A 23,518-nucleotide genomic window follows, 5' to 3' on the forward strand; every position below is an offset into this window, starting at 1 on the left:
TGTGGACACATTGTACAAACACAAATACTAAGAACTGGTCACCAAATCATTTTGTTGCTTGTTTGGATACTGAGAAAAAACATGTTGATACTGACTTGGCAGAAAGTGACAACACCCCACACACCACCACCACCACCCCCCACCACCCCCAAAAAAAGAAAAAGAAACAGAGGACGTTGGATTTTATGTTTTCAGTTCAGAGCGAGAAGCAATCTCAAAGTGAGACAAAACCATCAGAATTTCCCGGACACAAGACTCTCAGTCTCATATAAACCCAGTTCCAGACATCATCAGTGAAAGCAAGAGTAAGGATGTTTCAATGGAGAGTTCTCTGACATCTGAGCTCCAATCATCGCCCGGCAGTGATGAAGATGAACGTCAACATGTGTGCAATTCACCTTGTTGTTCTGAAATTAGTGAACCTTATCAGCCAAATGCTGCATCAACCTTGAAAAAGACAACAACGAAACCTGGGAGATCATTCTCGTTCTCATGGTTTCATGAATACCCTTGGCTTACTCTGTGTACAACAAGAAACAAAGTTTTCTGCTTTTACTGCAGACTGGCTTACGGTAAGGACAGTGATCTGCAGAAGCATCCTACCTCCAGACAACCTGAAGCAACATTCATATCAGAAGGTTTCAACAATTGGAAAAAGTCTGGAGATAAGTTCAAAAAGCATGATAAGAGTTCATATCACAGAGATGCCCTTGCAAAACACAAGAAACATGGTAATGACAGTGTCACAAGTTAACTTCTGGCAAAAGTTACCAAGGAAAAGCAGTGCAGACGAAACCTTCTGCCTGTGCAGCTGTCATGTCTCTTATTCTTATCAAGGCAAGGATTAGCGCTTCGAGGGCATATTGAAGAGGAATCGAACTTGTTTCAGCTTCTGAAACTGAGAGGTTCTGACATAGAGGGGTTGCCAAAATGGTTATCTGAGAAAACATATATGTCACCTGCAATTGTGAATGCGCAATTGATGCTCCTGGGCCGAGCTGTGCGACTGAAGATTCTTGAGAGAATCAAAGCTGCCAGGTTCTTTGCCGTTATGGCGGATGAAACAAGAGACATATCAAACAAAGAACAAGTTGTCATATGTATCCGTCGGGTGGAGAATGATTTCAGTGTCCATGAGGATGCTATTGGCCTATATGTGGTTCCTTCCACAACATCAGCAACACTAACAGAAGTACTAAAAGACACACTTATCCATTGTGACTTACCACTATCGAATTGCCGAGGTCAAGGCTATGATGGTAATTTTCAAGGCCATGTCAATGGAGTTGCTGTCCAACTGCAAAGAGAAGAACCACGAGCAGTTCATGTCCATTGCCTCGCCCACTGTATCAACTTGGCTTTGCAGGAAGCCACTAGAGCATGCAAACCTCTCAGGGATGCTCTTGACATCACAATTGAAGTGAACAAGCTCATTAAATATTCTCCAAAACGAGAACACCTATTCAAGAATCTTCAAAAAGCTCCATCCATTGAGAAGCGTCTTGACATGGATGTGCCTCAAACTGAAAGAACTCGTGGCTTACGACCTCTGTGTCCAACACGTTGGACAGTTAGAACAGGATCTATCAACTCTGTTTTGGAGAACTTTGATACTCTTCGAAAAGCATTTGAAGAAATCAATAAGGGTCACGATGAGTATGCCAGGATTGCAGGTGGTTTACTTTCACAGTTTGACCAGTTTAGTCTGTATTTTGGGCTGAAAGTTTCTTCCCAAATTTTTGCTGCACCAGAGCAATTGTCTTCCTCCATTCAAAGCGTAGAAACAACGGCGATGGACGCACAAAAGGGAGCAGAGCAAGTACTGGCGTATTATGATAAGCTGAGGAGTACAGATACTTTTTCAGAGTTCTACAAGTCTGTTGTTGATGAAGCTGAAGACAAAACTGATCCTCCACGTCTACCACGCTACCGGAAGAGGCCTAAGAGATTGGATGATGGATCTAATACTCACACGTTTCCTTCTGTGAGTTTTTTATGGCCAACAATATTTTGAAGGTCTAGACATCGTTTCAGAGCAACTAAAGCGGAGATTCTCACAGAAAGGATTTAACACTGCTGTGGAAATAGAGCAACTGTTGCTGTCTGCTGCAAATGGACGGAACTTTCAAATATCTTCTCACATCAGAGAACTCTACAAAGATGATGTTGACTTTGTTCGATTGAACACACAGCTTTCCATGCTTCATGACACAGTGAAATCTGTCTCCACTGAAAGAGGATGCTTAATCATTGAAGTCACAAATATTGATACTGTTGTATCAATTATCAACTCATCGCCTGTAATAAGGCACCTGTTCAAGGAGACAAGCACCCTTTTGAAGATCTACTTGACTATTCCTGTCACCACAGCAACATCAGAACGTACCTTCTCCACGCTTCGGCGCCTGAAGTCATACGTCAGATCTACAATGACACAGGAACGTCTGAACAACGTTCTGCTACTGCATGTCCACAAAACCATTGCTGATGAACTATCTCTAGTAGATGTTGCCCTGGAGTTCATTTCTTACAATGACAGAAGACGCAACTATACACCTGGAACTTAATTAAGCACCCCCTGATATATTTCATGATAGTAGAGCAACTGTTAACCATCGTTAAACATGAATGATATCTCTTTATTACAACACATCTCTAGTAGTCTAAAAAGGCGTTTCAGTTCCTTTGCACTCGTCACAACGCATCCCTTGTGCACGTAAAGCATACATCCCACACTTTCCCCTAAATTCAGTTTCTCTGATATGCAATTTATGGGTATAAAAGCAGACAAATTTGTAACTGTCTCCATTAATGAATACTGAAATGGCGAGGAGATGACTTTCTGAAGCACTAAGGTGGCAAATTGTAGGCATACATGCAACAGGCATGTCCTTCACAGCTATTGGACGACAACTGGGCTACAGTCACTCGGTCATCAGCCGACTTGTCCGAAACATCAGATGACAGGAGATGTGAGAGATCGTCCAAGGCCTGGACAACCCAGGAAGACAACGGCCCGTGATGATCGCAGCCTGGCACGTCTGGTAAGGCGAGAACCCTTTGCCACAAGTTCGGGTTTGAAGCGCCTGTGGTTACCCTACAGACAATCATCCACTAGAACCGTCAGAAATCGCCTTAGGGCACTTGGTATGAGGTTCAGAAGAGTCATCAAACGTCCTGCTCTGTCTGCTCTCCTTAAGAGACGACGTCTGGAGTGGTGTATGGCCCGTCGGCAGTGGAACCTGAGGACATGGAGGAGGGTCCACTGGTCAGATGAGAGCAGGTCCTCCTCCACGTTACAGATGGTCGAATGAGAGTGTGGGGGCATAAAAACACTGCTTACGTGCCCAGGAATATCCACCCTACTGTTCCTTATGGTGGAGGATCGGTTATGATCTGGGGTTGTCTTTCACACGACTGTAAACTTCAAATGGTGACTGTCCGAGGACATCTTAATGGTCAGCAGTACATCCGGGATATTCTTCCATCCAGTTGTCGTGCCTCACTTTGACAACCATCCGTTGGCTACTCACCCGATATTCATGGACGACAACGCCAGGCCGCATTTTTCACGTGCTGTGACCGCACATCTCCACAATGAGGCTATCATGACATTACCTTGGCCAGCAATGAGCCCCGATTTGAATCCTTTGGAGCACATCTGGGACTTTCTTGGACGCCGTGTGAGGTTGAGAGAACCCCCTCTCCAGAATCTTGCACAGCTGGAAGCTGCTTTACATGAAGAACGGCGGCAATTGCCACTTGATCGTATCAGAAGGTTTAGCAGTAGCATGAGGAGGATTCAAGCTGTCATCCAAGCACGTGGGGGATACACCCGATACTGATGACAGACCCATCAGATGTTAGCATGTGACATTCCTTGTGCATCATTTCTTGTAATAGTCAGCCATTGACAATGCTACGACCATACTTGTTCAGTGACTATTTTCATCAAAAATCAATAGTGACCAAATCACATTGGTTAGGCTATTAAAACAACACGAATTGGAATCATTGTCTTGTTTTTCATTTGCCAATAGATCGTATGTTTCACAATAGCTAAGGTTCCACTATCTTTGGAATAGTGAGAAAGTTACAGCAAGTTTTGTTTCTCATCATCCAGAAAATAGGGGGGGTGCTTAATTAAGTTCCAGGTGTATACTTTGGACTTTTCTCATAAGAGCTGAACATTTCGCGAGATGCACTAGCATGTATAAACAGTCGATCTAGTGTTACCTGAATAATGTAATGCATTTGCTATTAATTAAAGTTTCAAGGGAACTCGTCTGTCCTTTTCATATATCTCCTCTCTCCACAACCCCAACCCCCGTTATCAATTTCGAAATCTTCCCCTCCTCCCCAACAACAACAACAACAAACAAAACAACAACAACAACAAACAAACAAAAAACACACCAAACAAACAAAAAAACCAACAAACTTTTAAACTGTTCCTACGCCTATGCATTAGAATAATAGCTCACACCAAAGCCTTCTCCGAGTATTCACCGGACAACCCGCGCGAACCTATTTCACTGCGCATGTGCTATGAGAGCAGCCCAGCTGTTGAAACCACTTGAATACCCCGAAGCTCTGGGGGGAAGTTAGAGAATCGTTTGAACTACGATTTCGCGCGGTTTTTTTCATCGCGTTATTTTTCAACTTTTTAAGTTGAATTTGCATTTTTGATGATTTGTTTCGGTAAGTCCATACCGAAAGGTATCAGAATCTGCAAAGTTGTGTTTTACGTTGCATGTGACCTTTAAGTAAAAAGTGTTACTATTGACCCCGGTCTCCCCTACTTTATACTTCAACAGGTTGATACGTCCATTGTCGTATGGGAAACACAATTGAGCGTTGTATAGTAGTTGAATTTTGAGTTGACCTTTCCACACTGGCTCTCAGAAAAGAGAGGGTGTGGATCCTCATGAGAAGGACGAGGAGGCCTAATTATCTCCCTTGGATGGAGAAGACGTGTTAGAACGGGCTCCGACACTGAATGAAAAAAAATCCACAAACATCGCCTTCTCTGAAGACCATCCTTCAACGAAGGCACTAAATAACTAAACAACAGACAGTGTGTGACGATTTACAAGCTTTATTATTGTTAAAAGTGCCATTATTTGTTGAATCTGTGAGATTAATGACCTTGTGAAAATTGAGCCTCGTGCTTCAAATATGGCAGTGCTTGAAGTCAGTTTCGTCAATGCGGTGATGTCACAACAATGCTACAGCCAAGTTGATAGTGACAATAGTATGTGCGAACCGTCCGCTGCCAAAAAAAGTGAAATTTAGTGCAAATTCCAACGCCACGCAAGAAACTCTGATGGACGCTATTACTGACATGCGAAAGTTCTTTACCGATCAACTGGCAGAAAACGAGGCTCGTATAACGGCTAGACTGACCGCTTTCTTGAGACAGGAGACTGAAGCTATGAAGAAGGAGTTCGACGCTCAAATAGCTGCGCTGACAGACAAGATAAAGACAAGATGATAGACTTGAAAATTCGCAGAAAAGTTAGCATGAAAAAGTAGAGGACCGAATAAATGAAGTGGAGAAGAATGCGCGGTCTTTGGACTCTAAATTTTCTGAAGTCGTGAAGGTAAAGAAAGGGTCGGATATCGATCGCAGTGTTGTTTTACGTAACCTTGCTATTGACACGCGTGAAAAACAACAACCCGTCTACCACCTGTCAACTTGTCAATCGGGTGATCCGCGACGGCCTGAAATTGACAGATGTCCGTGCAACACATGCCGTCAGAAAGTCCCCTAACGACAATAAGCCCGGTGTCGTGTTAGTGACGCTAGAAAACAGCGAGCAGACGAAAAAAGAAGGAACTACACTGTAAAACTTTACCGTTAATTTTTACGGTAAAAGTTTGGCAGCCATGCTGCCGGTAAAAACTCAGTAGCTTTACGGGATACCGTAATAAATTCATACCGTAAAATATACGGTAAAACTCTGGCAGCCATGCTGCCGGTACAAAACCAGTAGCTTTACGGGATACCGTAATAATTCATACCCACGGTAAAACTCTGGCAGCCATTGCCGGTACAGTAGGGATACCGTAATAATTCATACCGTAAAATATACGGTAATAGTTTGGCAGCCGTGCTGCCGGTACAAAACCAGTCGCTTTACGGTGTACCGAATGTATTCATACCGTAAAATATACGGTGAAATTGTGGCAGCCGGTAGAATTCCTGTGCATGTATAGCCAAATAAAGTAATAACCATTTACTGAGGTTACCTGCACATACCAGCATTGGAATGTTAGCTACAACATGGGAACTATATCTATAATTGCCTTGCTTTTAATGCTGCGAATATATGCTATTCAAATAAAAAGAATACAACTGTGTTAGATGAATCTTTGAACCAGATGATTCAGATTTTATTGTTTTCAGTGTGAAGCTGGTCTTTTCTTACATCATCAGAGTTAGTATAACGATGTTAACCTAAGTTGGCATAGTATATGCTGTATACAGCTATACCCCCTCGTACTTTGTTTAAGCTGGGGAAAGAGGCGACAAAATGATGTGCATTAACAGCAAACAAAAAAAGAAACATTTCCCTATGTCCTGATGACAATATAGGTCTCTAACAATATAACTAATGTTGATTTATGTACAATTTTGGTATTGCATGATCTAAATGGACAAACAATGGGATCCCTTCTGTCTAAATGCTGACGCAAATGTTTCAAGAGCTCCTCGATACGAGAGAATGTACTGTCACAAAAGCTTTGCCTACATACAAGATGTACATTCACATGTGACTGGCCATTTACTGACCTTGACTGACTCGTGTTTGTGTTGCGCCCATGATCACGCAGTACGTGTGCTCGAAACGCACTGTACGTGTGAAATTGTCTTACACAAAGCTCCTGACAACATGGAAACACAATGTTCGGTACGTTTCTGTGTAAACGATAATGTCTGACATACTGACGTAAGATAGAGGTCTCAAAAGTACATTCTTTGCAACGATACGTCATTACATTTGTCAAACACAAAAATACAGTTGGAAACAATAGAAAAGCTAAATAGTTAACATGTAAGTCCTTAATCTGCATACTCTAGACATCGTATAGTACAAATTACCAATAGATGAGTCTTGTGGCAGCTGATTCTGGAACGATTCGTCTTCGTGTAATCAAACCCAACGTAAAATGGCGGCGGCGTGGATGACAGTATCCCACAATGCTTTGGGGTTAAACGGTATTATACCGTCAGAATCATTCACTACAGTAAAATGCCGTATATCCCACAATGGTTTGGGGTTAAACGGCGTTATCCCGTAAATTATTGACGTTAACGGCATTGCACCGTGCCACTGTCATAACGTAATTCTACCGTCGCATTTTCACGTGATGTTACCGTATATTTTACGGCAAAGTTTTACAGTGTACGCAACACCAAAGATTTCTCCCATGTGTATTTCGACAAGGCGATGTCTCGGGAGGATTTACGTGTAGGATATACTAGTAACATGACCCGCGGGCATTATTGAAAAGTAAGCCCGCTTCCCGCGGGCATTTCCCAAGGGAAGAGGGCTTACTTTTCCATAATGCCCACGGGTCATGTTATATCCCAAATTATAAACCGAGCGAAGATACACTTTAGATATCATTTCAATTTTTGGTATTTACTGTTGAAATCAACTGGGATGAGGCTGGCAGCCGACGCCTCGCAATGCACGTGCTCCGCACGCGCTACCCGTGCCCTGCAGTGCGCTGCCCGCACTACCCGTCTTGCGAGGAACACACGATTCATACCGACAAACAATCTCATTCTTCACAGCGATCCTACGTAGGCTAATGGATAAAACCGCCAAGCTAAAGTACTGTCGGAAATAGAAAAAAAACGTATTCTCTCATTTATCTTTACAATTTATGTAGTTGATATGTGAAAGTGTGAAATATCTGTTAAACTAAGTTCGGCCTAACTACAGTCTCAGTGGTAGAGAGATAGGAAACGGAGAAAAAGGACTTTACTGAGGGGAAATTAGTGCAGAAATGAGCAATACGGTTTTTTACTAAGTCCAAAAAGACTTATTTGGAACAGACCATGGCTTTATGCAAATTAGTGTGTGACGATATTGTATTACAAAGGACACTTTTTAAATGCCCAATTTGAATTAGACGTAGATTCATTATAAACGATAGCTGACGTAAAAAATAATAACTTTTATGCTGAAACTATTAAGGATGTAGCTACCATGCAGTCTCACTGTCACTATAAAAAGAAACAGATAGGAGGGATCGCCTCAAAAGCAAAACCTGGGGTCGGGCTTGGGGATAGAGATATCAGCTAAGATAAGATAATCCTTTAGGGCAATTATACTGGGGAGGTACACGGCACGTCATAACAATTTACAAATAATATCCAGTCCTGTCGATCTTCGGGTGGTCATGCCACCTATATACTAATTTCAATACCGGGTGTCGGCACTACATGTTGGAAATTATCAATAATGTCATATTTTAAGATCGCATTCAGTGATGGCAAGACAAAGTCGTATCAATCTTCAAAAAAAGTAATAAATCAAAGTCAAGGGCTATTCCTCAGAAAATCACCGGGCAGAGGGACGTTATTAAGATAATTGTCCGGGACAGAGGGACATTATTTAGATAATTGCCCGAGGAAGCGAGATTGTATCAGATTTGAGGGATATTACGAGAAAAAGTGTCCCCTAAGAACAATAGAGTGACGTCACTGTCGGTTTATAATAGACATCATATGCGTGCGCTGCCCGCAGTACCTGTCGTGTGAGAAACACATGGTTCATACTGACAAACAATCTCATTCCTCACTGCGATCCTTCGTAGCGTAGTGGATAAAACCGCCAAGCTAGAGAGCGATGGGTTGTGGGTTCGAAACCAGTTATCGTCAAAGAATATTGGAAGTTTTCAATAATTAGTAATTTTACGATCAGTCATCAGGGTATGAGGTTTTACAACGACCATTGTAAAACTTCGTACCTCGTATGAGGTATTACAACGGTCATTGTAAAACCTCCTGCGAGGTATTACAATGATCATTGTAAAACCTCCTGCAATCGTAAAACCTCTACCGAGGTTATTCCATAATGCGAAGCAACTGCAAGAACAATAGACAACATTGGCCATAGGTTTATAACTGTTGTGGCTGGCCAACACGGGAAAACGTCAACAAAACTTTCGGAGTCTGTCTTACATAAACTCGACTGTGATATCTTAGGGATCTGTGAAGCATTCCTAAAACCAGGTGATAAGTTAGCAGTAGATGGTTTTACTTGGTTTGGAAACAGCAGACAATCTGAATGCCAGAGCTAAACGTGGATCAGGCGGTGTCGCGCCATTTTTAATAATAGCCTTTTAGAATATTTTAATGTTAACGTTTTAGATTCCAGCGTTGGTTGGTTGGTTTCAGTTATCTTCCCGCGTTGACCCGGACTTTAAACTTGTTTTATGTGTATGTTACTTGCCACCGGCTTGCTCAAGCAGAGCCAATGATGGAGAGAAATATGAGAATGAAGGTACTGTGTGCATGTGTGGGGACTTTAATGCCCGTGTCGGCACAGGCCAGGATTAAATTGCAGGAACGGACCAAATCTGTGATCGGGCTGTAACTGATTTTAATGAGAATTCCTATGGTGAACTTCTTATGAACTTTTTAATCGATTGTAATTTATGTATGCTAAACGGACGCATTGGTAAACAAGATTTTACCTATGTTAAAAATGGTTGTTCCGTGCTTGACTATGTTATTATTTCACATGAATGTTTGTTTTTATTTACTGATTCTAAAGTTTTTAAGATGTCATCTGCTATAGATGGTAAAAATATGCCGAATGTTATTCCCGACCATTCAGTATTAGTATGGGAAATGTCAGCCCCCCACAGTTGTAAGAATAATCTCGGTGATACACCTATAATTACCAATTCTTCCCGTAAACAGTATCGTAAGGATAAGATTGGCCCTGATTTTATGAACGACGAGGTAGCATTAGATTCTATCAATGATACGATAGTGAAGAGTGAATCCCTTTTGTCTATCCAGAATGACGTAAACGGTGCATATGGGGAGTTTTTGTCTTGTATGTACACCGAACTTGATAAGATGGCTGTTTGTAAGTAATAGGAAGGAGGGTAACAGGAGCAAGTCGTTTTATAAACCTTATTGGTGTGAGGAGCTCCAGGTACAGTGGGATTATGTCCGCGTGTGCGAGAGGGAGTGGTTGAAATGTAAGTCTCCATTTAGGAAAGGTGTTTTACGGCAGGAATACATGTATATTGCTGAAAGGAAGAGTTTTGATAAGTTATTACGTAAATATAGACGATTGTATCAGGCGTCAAAACAGAAGAAGTTGTTGGATAAATATAGTAATAAAGATAGTAGGGAATTTTGGAAGGCAATCGGTGAAATAGGCATAGGGAGCGAGAGGCGTGGGAGGTAACTCGTAATGGTACTTCTTTTACCGAAAGGAATACTGTTTTGAACGCATGGAAAGAGGATTATCAGTCATTGTACAATGTCGATAGTGTATCGGAGTTTGATAATGATCATTTACGTGAGATTTCAGAGTTTGTTGCTAGCGGTGAAGCTGGTTCCGGTGAGATTGATACTTCTGTCCTTGATGTTCCTATCTCGCGTGATGAGGTTATCCAGGCTATCAATCGTGCCAAGTGTGGTAAGGCTGTTGGTTTGGACTTGATACCTGCAGAATCACTATAATGCTATAGTGGAGGCTCTTCTCAAAATTTTAAGTTTTTGTTTTGAGAATAATGTATGACATTCTATGTGAGCTTCGCTCACTGAAAAGTGACCTGTCCCGCGACTTAAGAGATGTAAAAGCCGATACGATGAAACTTAACATAACTGTTAAAGAAATACAGGAGAACATTGAGGACATAAAATCTCAGCAAAATATTTTGCGTTTGGATTTGGACGCGGTCTCTGAAAGACTGTATAGTGTGGAACGGAGCAGTGACCAGTCAACCTTCGATAAACTCGGAGAGGACATGGACGAAATTCAGGATAGCCTGGAAAGAATGGAACAGTTCAACAGGAAAAACAATATTCTCATTCATGGGGTGAGTGAATTGCCAGATGAAGCTAATCTTGACTGTAGAAATATTGTCTGTGATATTCTCACCCGCCATGCCACCAGTGATATGCCATTTCATATCCATGATATTATCGATGCTCATCGACTAGGTGCTACTTCTACCAGAAATAATCGCACTAGACCTATATTAGCCAAGTTTTCATCTACTCGGTGTAAAGTGCGTGCCTTACAGTGTCGTGACAAGCTAAAAGCTAATGGGCATTGAATCTCCAGTGACCTCACAATCAAACAGAGGAAAACGTTAGCATTGAAACAGCAAAATAAATATGGTTTCTTCAAAAATGGTAAACTAGTGGTGATGGACAGGCGACCTCGTGACTCTCAACCCCGAGAAACATCTGACTCTGTTACTATAGATGAGACAGATAACAGCAACACAAGCAACAGCAGATAAGGGTGTGGCCGACCCCAGACACAACGCCTGGATCCTAGGAGCCTCGGTTTACTCAACTGTCTATTCTGGAATATTGCAGGGTTCTGTAATAAAGCTGATGATGTGAACTTTATAACATTTCTCAAGTCTTATGATATCATGGGACTTACAGAAACATGGACATCCGGTTATGATTTTTCGGCGTTATTCACTGACTATAAGTGTTATTGTGTTGATGCAGTTAAAACATCATGTACAGGACGACTCTCTGGCGGTATAGTGCTTTTTGTTAGGAAATGTTTTTCTGATCGTTATGTGAATTCTGTGAAAATAATTGATAATGCTATCTTTGTTGTGTTTGACAAGACTGTGTTTAATCTTGACCGGGATATTATCCTCGCTGTTGCTTACATCAATCCTGCTGGTTCTCCGTGGTATAAGACCAAACAGTTTACATGTGGTTTATCATTTTTCTTTGAATCGCTGTTAAATATTATATGTGACATGTGTGATCCCATTGTCATTATCGGTGGGGACTTTAACGCTAGAACCGGCGAGGAAGCAGACAACATTGACAACACCATTGCAGATATCTTGGGAGATGACGACATTGACACTTTCTTTCATACAATAAATACAAAAAGACACTCATGCGACAAAATGATTAACCATGCTGGGAGAAAGCTACTTAATTGGTGTGCTTCTCTAAATGTTTCTATACTAAATGGCCGCTGTGGCCAGGACGCTGACATTGGAGACTTTACCTTTATAAGCCACTCGGGTAAAAGTGTGATTGATTATGTCATTGGATCACCTGCTGTCTTTTCAATTTGTAAACAATTCGACATTGTATCTAGGTCAGACTGCGACCATCTACCGTTATCGTGTCAGTTTCAGTCACGTGACTGCCACGTTAAGCCCGTGCAGTATCCCGATGCTCATTTGCGGGCCGAGTACCGGTTTGTTTGGGATGAAACCAAAGCTGAAATATTTAGAGAAAGGTTATTGTCCAAGGATAGTATAAACATGTTTGATAATTTTCTTGATGCTGTGTCTGAAAACATTAATGAAGCTGTTGATTTATTGGTAAATGTAATATGTACAGCTGCTAATTGTATGAAACGAAGTAATTCTGTAGTCAATACCCAAGACCAACCGTGGTTCGATAGGGAATGTAGTTATTATCGAGCTGAGAGGGAGAGGTTATTAAAAGTATTTAGAAAGAGTAGACTTGATGAGGATTTAAAGAGATTTTTGACGGCTAGAAATAAATTTTCTTCTGTCGTGAGAGAAAAAAAGCGTTTGTATCAGGACAAGATAGTGAGATTGTTAACAGACAACTTGTTTAATAGTAAAGCGTTTTGGAACATATTCAAAAGGTTTTCGGGGACATCCGTAGTTCATCCCAATATATCTTTACAAGAGTGGTTTGACTATTTCTGTAATATGTACATGAACGCTGCTGGGTCGATAGATGGTAATGCAACTTACAATAGCGAATATCAGCACACGGATATTAATGTTACAACAATTCTGGACTCGCCCATTACAGTAGAGGAGGTTACCAAAGCAATAAATACCCTCAAGTGCTCTAAATCTGCGGGCGATGATAAGTTAATTGCTGAATTTTTCAAGTTTTCTTCAGATATTCTTGTTCCGTATTTAACAGTTTTATTCAACATGATCTTTGATAATGGTGTGTTTCCTGCTCAGTGGTCGGTTGGTCTTATTGTTCCTATTCATAAAAAGGGAGATCGAGATTAATTTTCAAATTATAGAGGAATTACTATTCTCAGTGTATTTAGCAAACTTTATATTGCAGTGATTAACGACAGACTTAAATTTTGGAGTGAAGCTTATGCTAAAATATCCGAGGCACAGGCAGGGTTTAGAACAGGATACTCAACCGTCGACAACATCTTTATTCTTCATTCTATTACACAGAGAATTCTATCGAAAAAGGGTAAGTTCATCGACTTTTCGAAAGCATTTGATTTGGTAAATAGATCGAAATTATGGTTAGTTTTGCAACAGAAAGGATTAACACCCAAGATGTTAGGTTGCATCAAATCCATCTATAGTTGTGTTAAATCTTGCGTTAAAGTCAATAATTCTTTTTCACAGTTGTTCGACTGTAATATTGGAGTTCGTCAAGGATGTGTCTTGAGTCCCTTCTTGTTCTCCATTTTTATAAACGATTTAGCTGATAGTATTGAATCGCTGTGTTATCCGGGCATACAGTTACATCCAGAATTAACTCAGTTGTTTCTCCTTCTATTTGCTGATGATGTCACTCTATTCTCTGACACCATCTATGGGCTACAAAAACGTATTAATGTCCTTGAACAGCATTGCAAGGAATACAAGCTATATGTCAACTTAGATAAATCTAAAATGGTTGTGTTTAGAAATGGTAGCATCCTTACTAAGCACGAAAAATGGTATCTAGGAGGTAAATTAATTGAGTGCGTTTCTTCATATAGATATTTGGGAATAGTATTTTCACAAACATTGTCATGGCATAAACATTTTGAGAGCTCTATTTTGCAATCTAAAAAGGCTTTGTTCGGTATTTTGAAAAGTTTATCAAAATTCGAGCACATGAAATGTGATGTCTTCTTCAGAATTTTTGACACTAAAGTAATGCCTATTTTGCTTTATGGTAGCGAAGTATGGGGTCTAGACTGTGATTGTAATTCATCCATTGAAACAGTGCATACCCTAGCTTGTAAATACTTACTCTGTGTTAAACTATGTACCCCTAACCACGTTGTACGTGGCGAATTCGGGAGATACCCTATGTATATTTTTGCGTACAAACGCTGTATTATGTATTGGTACAAACTGTTAAATATGCCTTCTATACGTTTCCCTAAGAAATGTTACAATTTATTACTGTTAGATGCTTCAAATGGTAAAATTAACTGGACATCAAAGTTAAAAAATCTATTGTATACAATGGGTTTTGGATACGTATGGGAAAATCAATTTATTCCTAATATAAATCTTTTTATTTCTGAATTCATATCCAGAGCCCAAAACACATATTTACAGGAATGGCATTCCTCGTTGTCTAGTGGCTCAAAAACTTACCTATATTCTCAATTTAAATTTATTTTTGGTGTTGAGCCATATCTCCATTGCATAACTATCAAGAAATTTCGTATTGCCTTAGCGAGGTTCAGGTGTAGTTCACACCAACTGAATATAGAAACTGGTAGATATATAAAGAAACCAAAAAACTCAAGATTGTGTGAAATGTGTTCCTGTAATTATGTAGAAAATGAGTACCACTTTTTACTGATTTGTACTGTCTATGATGATCTACGTAAACGTTTTATCCCTGTCGATGTTTTCACCCATCCAACCTTGTGTAAATTTAATCGACTGATGAGTAATGCTACTCCTCTTGTTTTAAGAAATCTTGCCATGTTTATCTTTTATGCTATCAATCGTCGTCGCTACAGCTTGAAGGCTGCCAATGTATAACGTTGTACCATGGGCCGATGGCCTACATTTACACGAATAAAGACTATATAAGACTATATAAAGACTATATATATGTCCGGATATTTGGCAAAATAGTATAGTCTACCCTATTAAAAAGGCAGATACAGATCCGACTGATCCTCTGGGTTATCGTGGTATATCTTTATTATCCATTCTTTGTAAGGTTTACTCTGATATCTTAAACTCCAGGTTCTCAAAGTGGTTAGAGAGTTGTGATCTTCTGGCTGAGGAGCAGAACGGCTTCCGCAGTATAAGCGTAGCACAATAGAGCATATTTATAGTCTGCATAATATTATTAATAACAGGATATCTCTTAAACGCTCTACTTTCGTTTGTTACATAGAACAGACCAAACTATATTTCTTATGCAGTATCCTCAGCTCTCCACACCACTTGCCGCTACATTGAGCGATATGTTCAGGCGCAGAAAAACTACTTTTATAATGTAATAATTTAAACAAATATCCGTGACTATTATACTTATACCTCTCTTATGTGATCTATTTTAATTATATTTTAGCGCTTTAGCGCTCTTAAAGACTTTTTATTGTAATTTAGTCTCATAGGACATTTCTGGCCGGACAACGTACTGTGAATATGTATCTTTTTTAATCTATTGAGAATGTACGTTGTGTGACACCTAAATAAAAAAAAAAGTCTTCTCCTTCTATGATGTACTTTCAACACACACCCTGTATTCATCAAAACAGGTCGCACGCTCTATCGAGCGCGGGCTATACAAAACGACGGGGTCACGTGAGTTGTCAAGCGCGCTCAATTCAGACAGGGCTGACAGGTATTGTCTGTCTATTCAGGGCAGCACCCTATACATAGCTCTATTCATTACACTTTGCTTTTGTTTTTCACGTCTTATAAAGGGTTTTCTAGAAGATTGCACGACTGCATTAAAACACACACCTTTCATTGACCTTTCCTGACCTGTGATGTCCTGTCTATCTCGTACCTGACTCTGACCACGTGACTTGGATGAGCCAATGAAATTTCCTTAACCTTCCCTCCACCAAAAGGGGTGTCTGGCGACCCCTATAATACTACTAGCACATCATCAGTATATGCATTTGTTCTCATTCCAAACACAGTAAGTTGCAGGTCCAATTTCATGTTGTGAACATGTTGACATTTATCATTCAATGTTTCTAGAAAACAATTCCAAAAGGCTTGCACATGTTCACAATACCAAAACAAGTGGGGGATTGTTTCAACCTTACATTGACAAAAGGCACATAAGTTGCTTTCAGCTAATTTGATCTTAAATAAAAATGAATTAGTTGATAGATCACAATGAAGAAACCATTGAAGTTTAGTATCCCTTGTAGATTCTAAAGTTTTGAAAAATATTTTTTCTCATTTAAGTTCAGCAAGCATACAATCCCCCCACTCATTCATGAATTTTAAGTTAACATCAGATGCAATCAAAACATAGTAATAACACTTGGCTCCAATCTTAACAGACATCAGTTTTCAATTAACTGTATTACCATCTAACTGCTCCAAAGAAGTAGGTTTCATTATCTTTAACTTACTTTGATAAGTGTTCATAGCCATGATAAGACCATTATAATGGAGAAAATTTATGTCAAGTTCAAAAGTGTTCTGAAATTCCTCGAGATTACGATATGTTCCGTCTAAATTGATAAAATCACGAATCTGACTAACACCTCTCAAGCCAAGCAGAACAGAAAATAACTTCTTTACCAATTTTTAAAGGAGAATCCGAACGAAAGCAAAACTTTTGATATATTGTAAAAGATATTCTAAAAGTCACCTTCCGTAATTAAAATTGAACAAAAAGTTTGTAAAGTAGCAATAAAAACACAAAAAACGTGCTCGTATTTCCGCCTTTTACGGAAACACCCGACAGTTAATGAGCAGAGGGGGTATCACGTGACATGACGTCATATGTGCCTGTTGCTGATGGCTGCCTCTTTGATTTTACCTCACAACTTAACAGTGTCCATGGATTCTGAAGCAGTAAAAGATGTTCCTGATGTCATTTATGAAATGGATGTTAGACCGTATCAATACGATCCGATTTTACATCTTGCAAGAAAATCTTCCAGTGAAGATGAAGAAGTAGAATCATGCGAAACGGAGGCACCGCTTGAGTTCAAAATAAATTTTAAAATACACCATATCATTTAACAAGAATACTATTTGACAGCAAAATGTGATACAGTTCCAATCAGCAAACCCACGTCCCTTATAAGTATATGACCAGTCACTAAGAATTATATTTTTTGCAATGTAATTGCAGTGTTCATTTTGTGTCAAATGGTTGACTGTAGGGTGTCTGGGATTTAAAAACACAATAATTATGCTTCAGACGGGGGAAAATAGAAATTATCTGCTACACAAATTACACTGGAGTTATTTTGTTGAAAAAAAATAGGATCCTAGTTCGCATTAATAACTTATCAAGTCTCCACACAAAATCCCAGCCTGGTCGAGCAGAGATAATATTCGCGACGCAGATAAGTTTTTCCCCCAAAACTGGTGAATTATAGAATACTTTTCAGGACAGTGTAAGTTTCCCCAATGTTTGGTTATGGAAATAGTTATGGTACTCGGCCATAGCCTTAGAATGGCATCTTGTCAGCCAATGTGAACACAGAACAACTTTCACGGCACACACTACTGACAAATAGCGAGTCTGATGCCGACGTGCGTAATTGGACACAATGGAAAACATTTGAAAGCAACAAATACTTCATGATTTGCCGTTGTATTCGGCAATGTTTCGAGTTGACTGCAGCATTCAGAGCTTCAAACCGAAAAGAACGTCATAGCGAAACATTTTCAAGCTCATGTGAAATCTCTTACTGATTTTAATAATATATATCTCATTGGTACCTGTGGAACTGCCCCAGCTACAAAATGCCCCAGCAAATTTGGTCATTCATTCTAATTTGGTCAAATATATTTAAAATGATTAAATATATGCCATAAATGCATAGTTTTGTCAACTTTGATATTATGTTCTTCATATAAAAGTTATTAGGAAGTAATATTTCTGATAAATGTTCCATCAGTAAACTCATAACTATATGTATATACTTGTATATGTAGAACAGAATATCAAAGTTGACAAAACTATGCATTTATGGCCTAAATTTAATCATTTTAAATAAACTGGGGCATTTTAACTACCTCCCTGGGGCAATTTGACCAAAACTCCGGGGCAATTTGTTATAATAGATTAGTTCTGTGATGAATTCATCAAATGAACATGGTTGAATCTTATGTGCAAACTTGTCGAAAGCAGAAATACAATCAAGCCAAAATTCATTCTTAATATCTTTGGAGAGTGTACCTGGAAAAAAATTACCAAATACAGCTAAATTTTCCATTTTGGGGGAGGAAGCATAGCACAGGATATTTTCCATTTGGATTCATAGCCAATATCCAACAACTTTCTCATCCAAGACAATTTTAAAAAACTAACATAAGAAAAAGCTTCAACCATACCAAGTCCACCCTTTTTAACAGGCTTACAAGCCACCACTCTTTTGATCTTATCAGGTTTACCACTCCAGAGAAATTTAAATACAATGTAGTACTTTGTTTAATTCATGCAGGAAGTTCCCTGGGGGGTTTGGGAGAGTAAGAAGAGATAATTCAATTTTGAAATCAGTAATGATTTTATAATAGCAATTCTACCAAGTGGTGTAATTATTCATAACATTTGAATCTGTTGAAAATATTACACTCAGGAGCTTAAAATATTCTGGATTCCATTGTATGTTCAAACAAGGTAAGTATCTGATTGAACTGTTCTTTCTTACCCCTATCCATATTACCTGAGACTTATCATAGTTAATCTTAAGACCTGAGATATCAGCAAAAAAGTTTGACTAACGTTACATTTTCAGATTTGAGCAAATATCAACTCTGTAGATATTTTCCAGATAAATATACGGTAGAGTGCAGAGGTGGACACTGAATCAGGTGTAAACCGTTTTGCTTAACACCTTACTTTGATTCAGTGTCCACCTCTGCACTCTGCCGTATGTTTATCTGGAAAATATGTAGAGAGTTGATATTTGCTCAAATCTGAAAATGTAACGTTAGTCAAATGTCCTTAATTCACCACCAGTTTCTTTAGCTTTCAATAATCCTTTTATGAATATTGCGTCATAATACAATAAAGGAGACCAACATAATAACGTGATCGACTACTGAGATATATGCAATGATTAATAAGGAATTGTAACGCAATAATATTTGCAATTTCAGGCCTGTGACCAAATGCATGTCGAAAAACATGTCCAAATCGACTGACGTGAACAATATTAATCCTTGCATGATAGTTTTGTATTTATATTAATATGATGACGTAGAATACAGTAGATACCATTTCATTCAGAATTTTCTTTTCAAAATGACGTTTCAAATGTTTATGAACCTTTGGTTTCATACGAACAGACGAATTGTTTTGTACTGCATACACCTGGTTGCCATGCTAACTATGGCATCAAAATATTGAAATAACTTATATTCATTTTGCAATCCAATCAAACTCCCAGGCATTTCTTTGCTAATTTTCAATATTTGTCACTTTCAACAATTAAATAACCAAAAAGAAGATGTAATCCAGAAAATTCTTTGTATTCTTTATGTTCATATTCAACTAGTTTTAAAATGGTAAATAATATGTGTCAATGAGGATATTATGTTATATTATTAACACACTGATGGCAGCATGAAGGATTTATAGTGAACGTTCGGCTTTGAGGTAATTTGTCTCAAAGGACTCTTCTATTTCACTTACAATGTTCAAAATCACAGAAACAAATGTACTGGTGATGTATGTCATTATTGTCGATTATCAAAAATACTTTTAAATGCGCATATAAATTTGCAAATAATTCATCGAGCTTCCAAGTAAGGAGAAAATCAAGATGATGCCTTCTCGAGCCTTGCATTGCTTCTCCCTCCTTCCGGAAAACTTTAGACAGTGGGAAGTCTGCCATTCGTGTTTGATGTAATTCGTCAAAATGTAATACTTCAGGAATTCAAATGGAATGTGTGTGTGTATGTGTGTGTGCGTGCGTGCGCACACGCACACCCACACGCGCAAGTAATTTTTCGGTTGCACTTTCTCTATGCATAGTTGTGACCCACACAGCGCTGTTGAGAGTTGTGACAAGAGGCAGCGTTCGATTCGAGAACAGGACTTATCGATGTGAGGCGCAAACTGTACTCCGTCTCTTCATACGACAGGTTGCCGACGCATGGTGTTGGAAACCAGACGATAAAACGCTGACAGGCGTGTCATGTGGTGGAACGTCTGTTCGTGTTGTTAACTGGGGTACTGTCTACTGGCGACATCTCTGTGAAACGGACATTCATTGTCACACGATATGGGCAGTTTCACGTGAGTGTCAAGTGATCATGTGATCCATCTGCTCTTCCCGCAAAGGTGAGTGAAGGATATTATTGGAATAGGTTGATGTAACCCCCTCCCTACTAACGGTACTGGCTCGTGACAGATTCAGGACTTCATTCAGGTAATTTGACAAACACTTCGATCAGGTTTATGACCTGACTGAAAAAACCCAGCTGATGGTATAACGATAACAAACTGTACATATGTTTATTGGAGTCTATGACCAGCCGCAGGTCAAAACAGGAAGTAGGTTTTGATTTGGTTTTGTTTATGTCATTGTTGTTTAACTCCGCTCTCAGAAATAACCTGGCAATGTGAGGGCTGTCTGTTAATACACGCGTTTTAACCAGGCAATTTTGTGACTGACTCTAGCAGTGGTTTTCGTTTTTTCCCACTATAGCAAGTGTTGAGTATATCACCCTTTTGTGAATGTTTAAATGTAAAATGGCATACATCTTGGTGTTATATGGGCTAGAATGCACTTTACCGGGCGCAGCCTCGCTGCTCCCTTTATGATCCTTAGGTTTAGGGTTAGGGTATGCATGTTTTGGGAGGCTAAAGAACATTTTGTTTTGTTTCACAATTATCTCATGAACAATTGTAAAACATGTCAGTAACTTATTAAAGAAAAATGTGTCTTGTCTTAAACACAAGTCATCCCCCGAGAATTTGCAATGTATGTGTGATGCATCCTGCCTCATTGCAGTGAGACTAAACATATATGACATATAATATATAATAGTGTTGGGAATTGATTGCAATCTCACAATTGATAATTTGTTCATTACTAGCGAGCAATCATCGAAAAATAATTGGTTAGCGTCATTTCTCAGATTTTCCTATTCAGGTGTTATTGCAGATAAGTATAACATGGTTCTGTGTTGTTTTTTTGTTTTATTTAGAAACTGTGCAAATTGCTCTTAAAATGTTGCAACTTGCCACTTTAAAGTGATGACTAATATATCATGAACATAAACTTCCTGGAGTCTTCAAGAAATATTCAGTCATGACTTTTCAGTAAATGAAGTGAGTTTTCTAAGAGTTAAACACATATTCAGGCCCTGGCAACTTCTAAGATATGTTCCATTGTCAAGAGTTTCAAACACTTAAACAGTAGTTCCAAAATCGTTTGTGTTTGATAATGAGAAAATGTGATCGATTGCGTGGTCATTTAATCACTGCGACCAATCTTTGATTATTTTAATTTATTGGAACACCACTAATATATAATAAGCATAAAATCTGGTGATGATAATCTTTCATCACATCTTAGTATTAAGGCCAAAATGAAAAATGATCTTTTACTTGGCAATAGACAGTGACTTTTATAATCCAGTTATACATTGAAGTCATTAGCTATTGCAGCATTTGGGTACAATGTCATGCATAAAACAAGTGTGCAAAGCCCTGTCCACCCAATCCTGTACATCTGCTTAGAGGACAAGCACATAAGTATGTGCGTCTGTGTGTGTGCATGCATGCACCGGACTAACAATCACACACAGAGACAGTAGTAGTTGTAGTAGTATTTGCGGCTTGCGTAGTAGTAGTACGGGTGTAGGTGAATTCATAGACCAGACTGGTTCGTAGACGTGGAAATGTGGTGGATTCGTAGGCAGATTGAGCGGTTGATTCGTAGACGTTAGTAAAATGGGAAAACTTCAACATCATTGATGATAAAAATCAATATTATGACTTTAGTGTAAACCAAAAGTGTTTGAGTTTTGTGAAATAAAAAAATATATATTTGGTAAATATGATCGGTGATGAAAAAAACATCAATTATCAAGATTCAACTACGCAGACCAGCAGAGAAGTCGCCGTAAAGAAGAAGGATAAGGTGGGTCACCGACAAGTAATTAAAAAAACACTTCAATATACACACAGTATTTCACAATCAAAATAACTCACCACTTCCTAATTAACATTCACAACATCTCGGTGCAACCTGTTTTCGATGAGTAGACTAATTTATTTTAATCCACCGACAACCTAAATGACAGTGAAAACTGTTTAACAATTTTATTATTTTCTTGTTGTTTGAAAATTATGAAAACAAAAGAACACAAACCCTACATTATCCCATGAATATTATCAAAACAATTATACATACAAATACATTTATACAAATATACAAGTCTAGACAAGATACGGGAAAATATTTGTTCACTCTTCAATCACGCTTTTCTGTCCTTAGTTTCGTATCACTGAAAACAAAGCGTAACAACTTCATTATACACAATCCAAGTGATTATCAAAATTAAAATGTTTTCAAAATACTATTATTCAATTGTTTATATACGTCTATGAAATCACCGTCTACAAACCAGTCTGGGCTATGAATCCACCACGTCTACGAACTGGTTCAGCCTACAAAAACACTGTCTCCCAGTAGTAGTAGTGGTAGGAAGGGGTTTCCTAATCTCGTGGTACTTACGGATATCAGCTGAAAAAATAAATCATATCTTATGAATGCATGTTGTTTGTAACTGAAGGGCCTTCTCCTCTAACATCTGCATCAATCAGCTGCTAGATCCATCAGGTGAATTAACACTCGTGAGCCTGATGATAAACAATGCCATCCACCACTGGCGAAATGAGGCTTCTCCTATTCTCGCGGTATAACAAGGAAGTCACGTTATTGAGTGTATGGAAGAGCAATCCTGCCTGAAAGGGCGGGAAAAAGTTATAATATGTCCAAGATGGTATAAACTCACCAATATTTGTGACATTGCAAGATTTTGATCACCCGTAGACTTGGGCCACTTACCGGTCGGTGATGTAAACAACCGCTAAGTGTCGTGCACAGGCGATCTCGGCAGAAAACGTGTTTACCGTGAGAATAGGAAACCTGCGATAATAACAGACGGAACAATAATAGTAGTTGTTGTAGTAGTAGTACTATTTTCTGCTTGCATATACAAGAGGTATATATACCACAACAAACAATCATGGTTGAAAGTTTATTCAACTCTGTAGAAACAATGTATCCAAACTATGTGGAAACAAAGTGTCCAGTCCTTTGGGAATGTCTCCCTCTGCACATGAGAAAAAGAGTACTGCCATATTTTCCCCCTGTAACTGATGTTGCACCTGGGGAGAATCTCCCACCAT

At 39.0% G+C, this 23,518-nt stretch overlaps 2 protein-coding genes across 3 annotated transcripts in view; both read left to right on the plus strand.

Annotated features, from left to right (window-relative positions):
• Positions 1–982: 982 nt before the first annotated feature.
• On the plus strand, positions 983–4,950 carry LOC124282189 (zinc finger MYM-type protein 1-like). The gene is made up of 2 exons (XM_046718154.1): positions 983–1,984; positions 4,906–4,950. Exons 1-2 carry the CDS (start codon positions 983–985, stop codon positions 4,948–4,950), a joined length of 1,047 nt encoding a protein of 348 aa, XP_046574110.1.
• A 15,280-nt stretch (positions 4,951–20,230) lies between these two features.
• Positions 20,231–23,518, plus strand: part of LOC124282191 (ras-related protein Rab-7L1-like) — a 94,412-nt gene continuing 91,124 nt past the window's right edge. Inside the window, exon 1 of one of the 2 annotated variants that reach the window (XM_046718157.1) lies at positions 20,231–20,437. The gene's annotated coding sequence lies outside the window, so the exon portion shown is untranslated. Of the gene's footprint in view, positions 20,526–23,518 lie in introns of both variants that reach the window. The other variant, XM_046718158.1, reaches the window with a different exon arrangement.

The sequence above is a fragment of the Haliotis rubra genome, unplaced genomic scaffold (assembly GCF_003918875.1).
Source record: "Haliotis rubra isolate DU_JTF1 unplaced genomic scaffold, ASM391887v1 Scf295, whole genome shotgun sequence".
NCBI classification, from domain to species: Eukaryota; Metazoa; Mollusca; class Gastropoda; order Lepetellida; family Haliotidae; genus Haliotis; species Haliotis rubra.

What these genes read in the sequence shown, in the direction of transcription:
- LOC124282189 (XM_046718154.1), top strand. Translation starts at nt 983, where the DNA reads ATGCTCCTGGGCCGAGCTGTGCGACTGAAGATTCTTGAGAGAATCAAA. An exon ending in ATACTCACACGTTTCCTTCT is followed by an intron (nt 1,985 to 4,905) that starts GTGAGTTTTTTA and finishes ACTGGCTCTCAG; the next exon opens with AAAAGAGAGGGTGTGGATCC.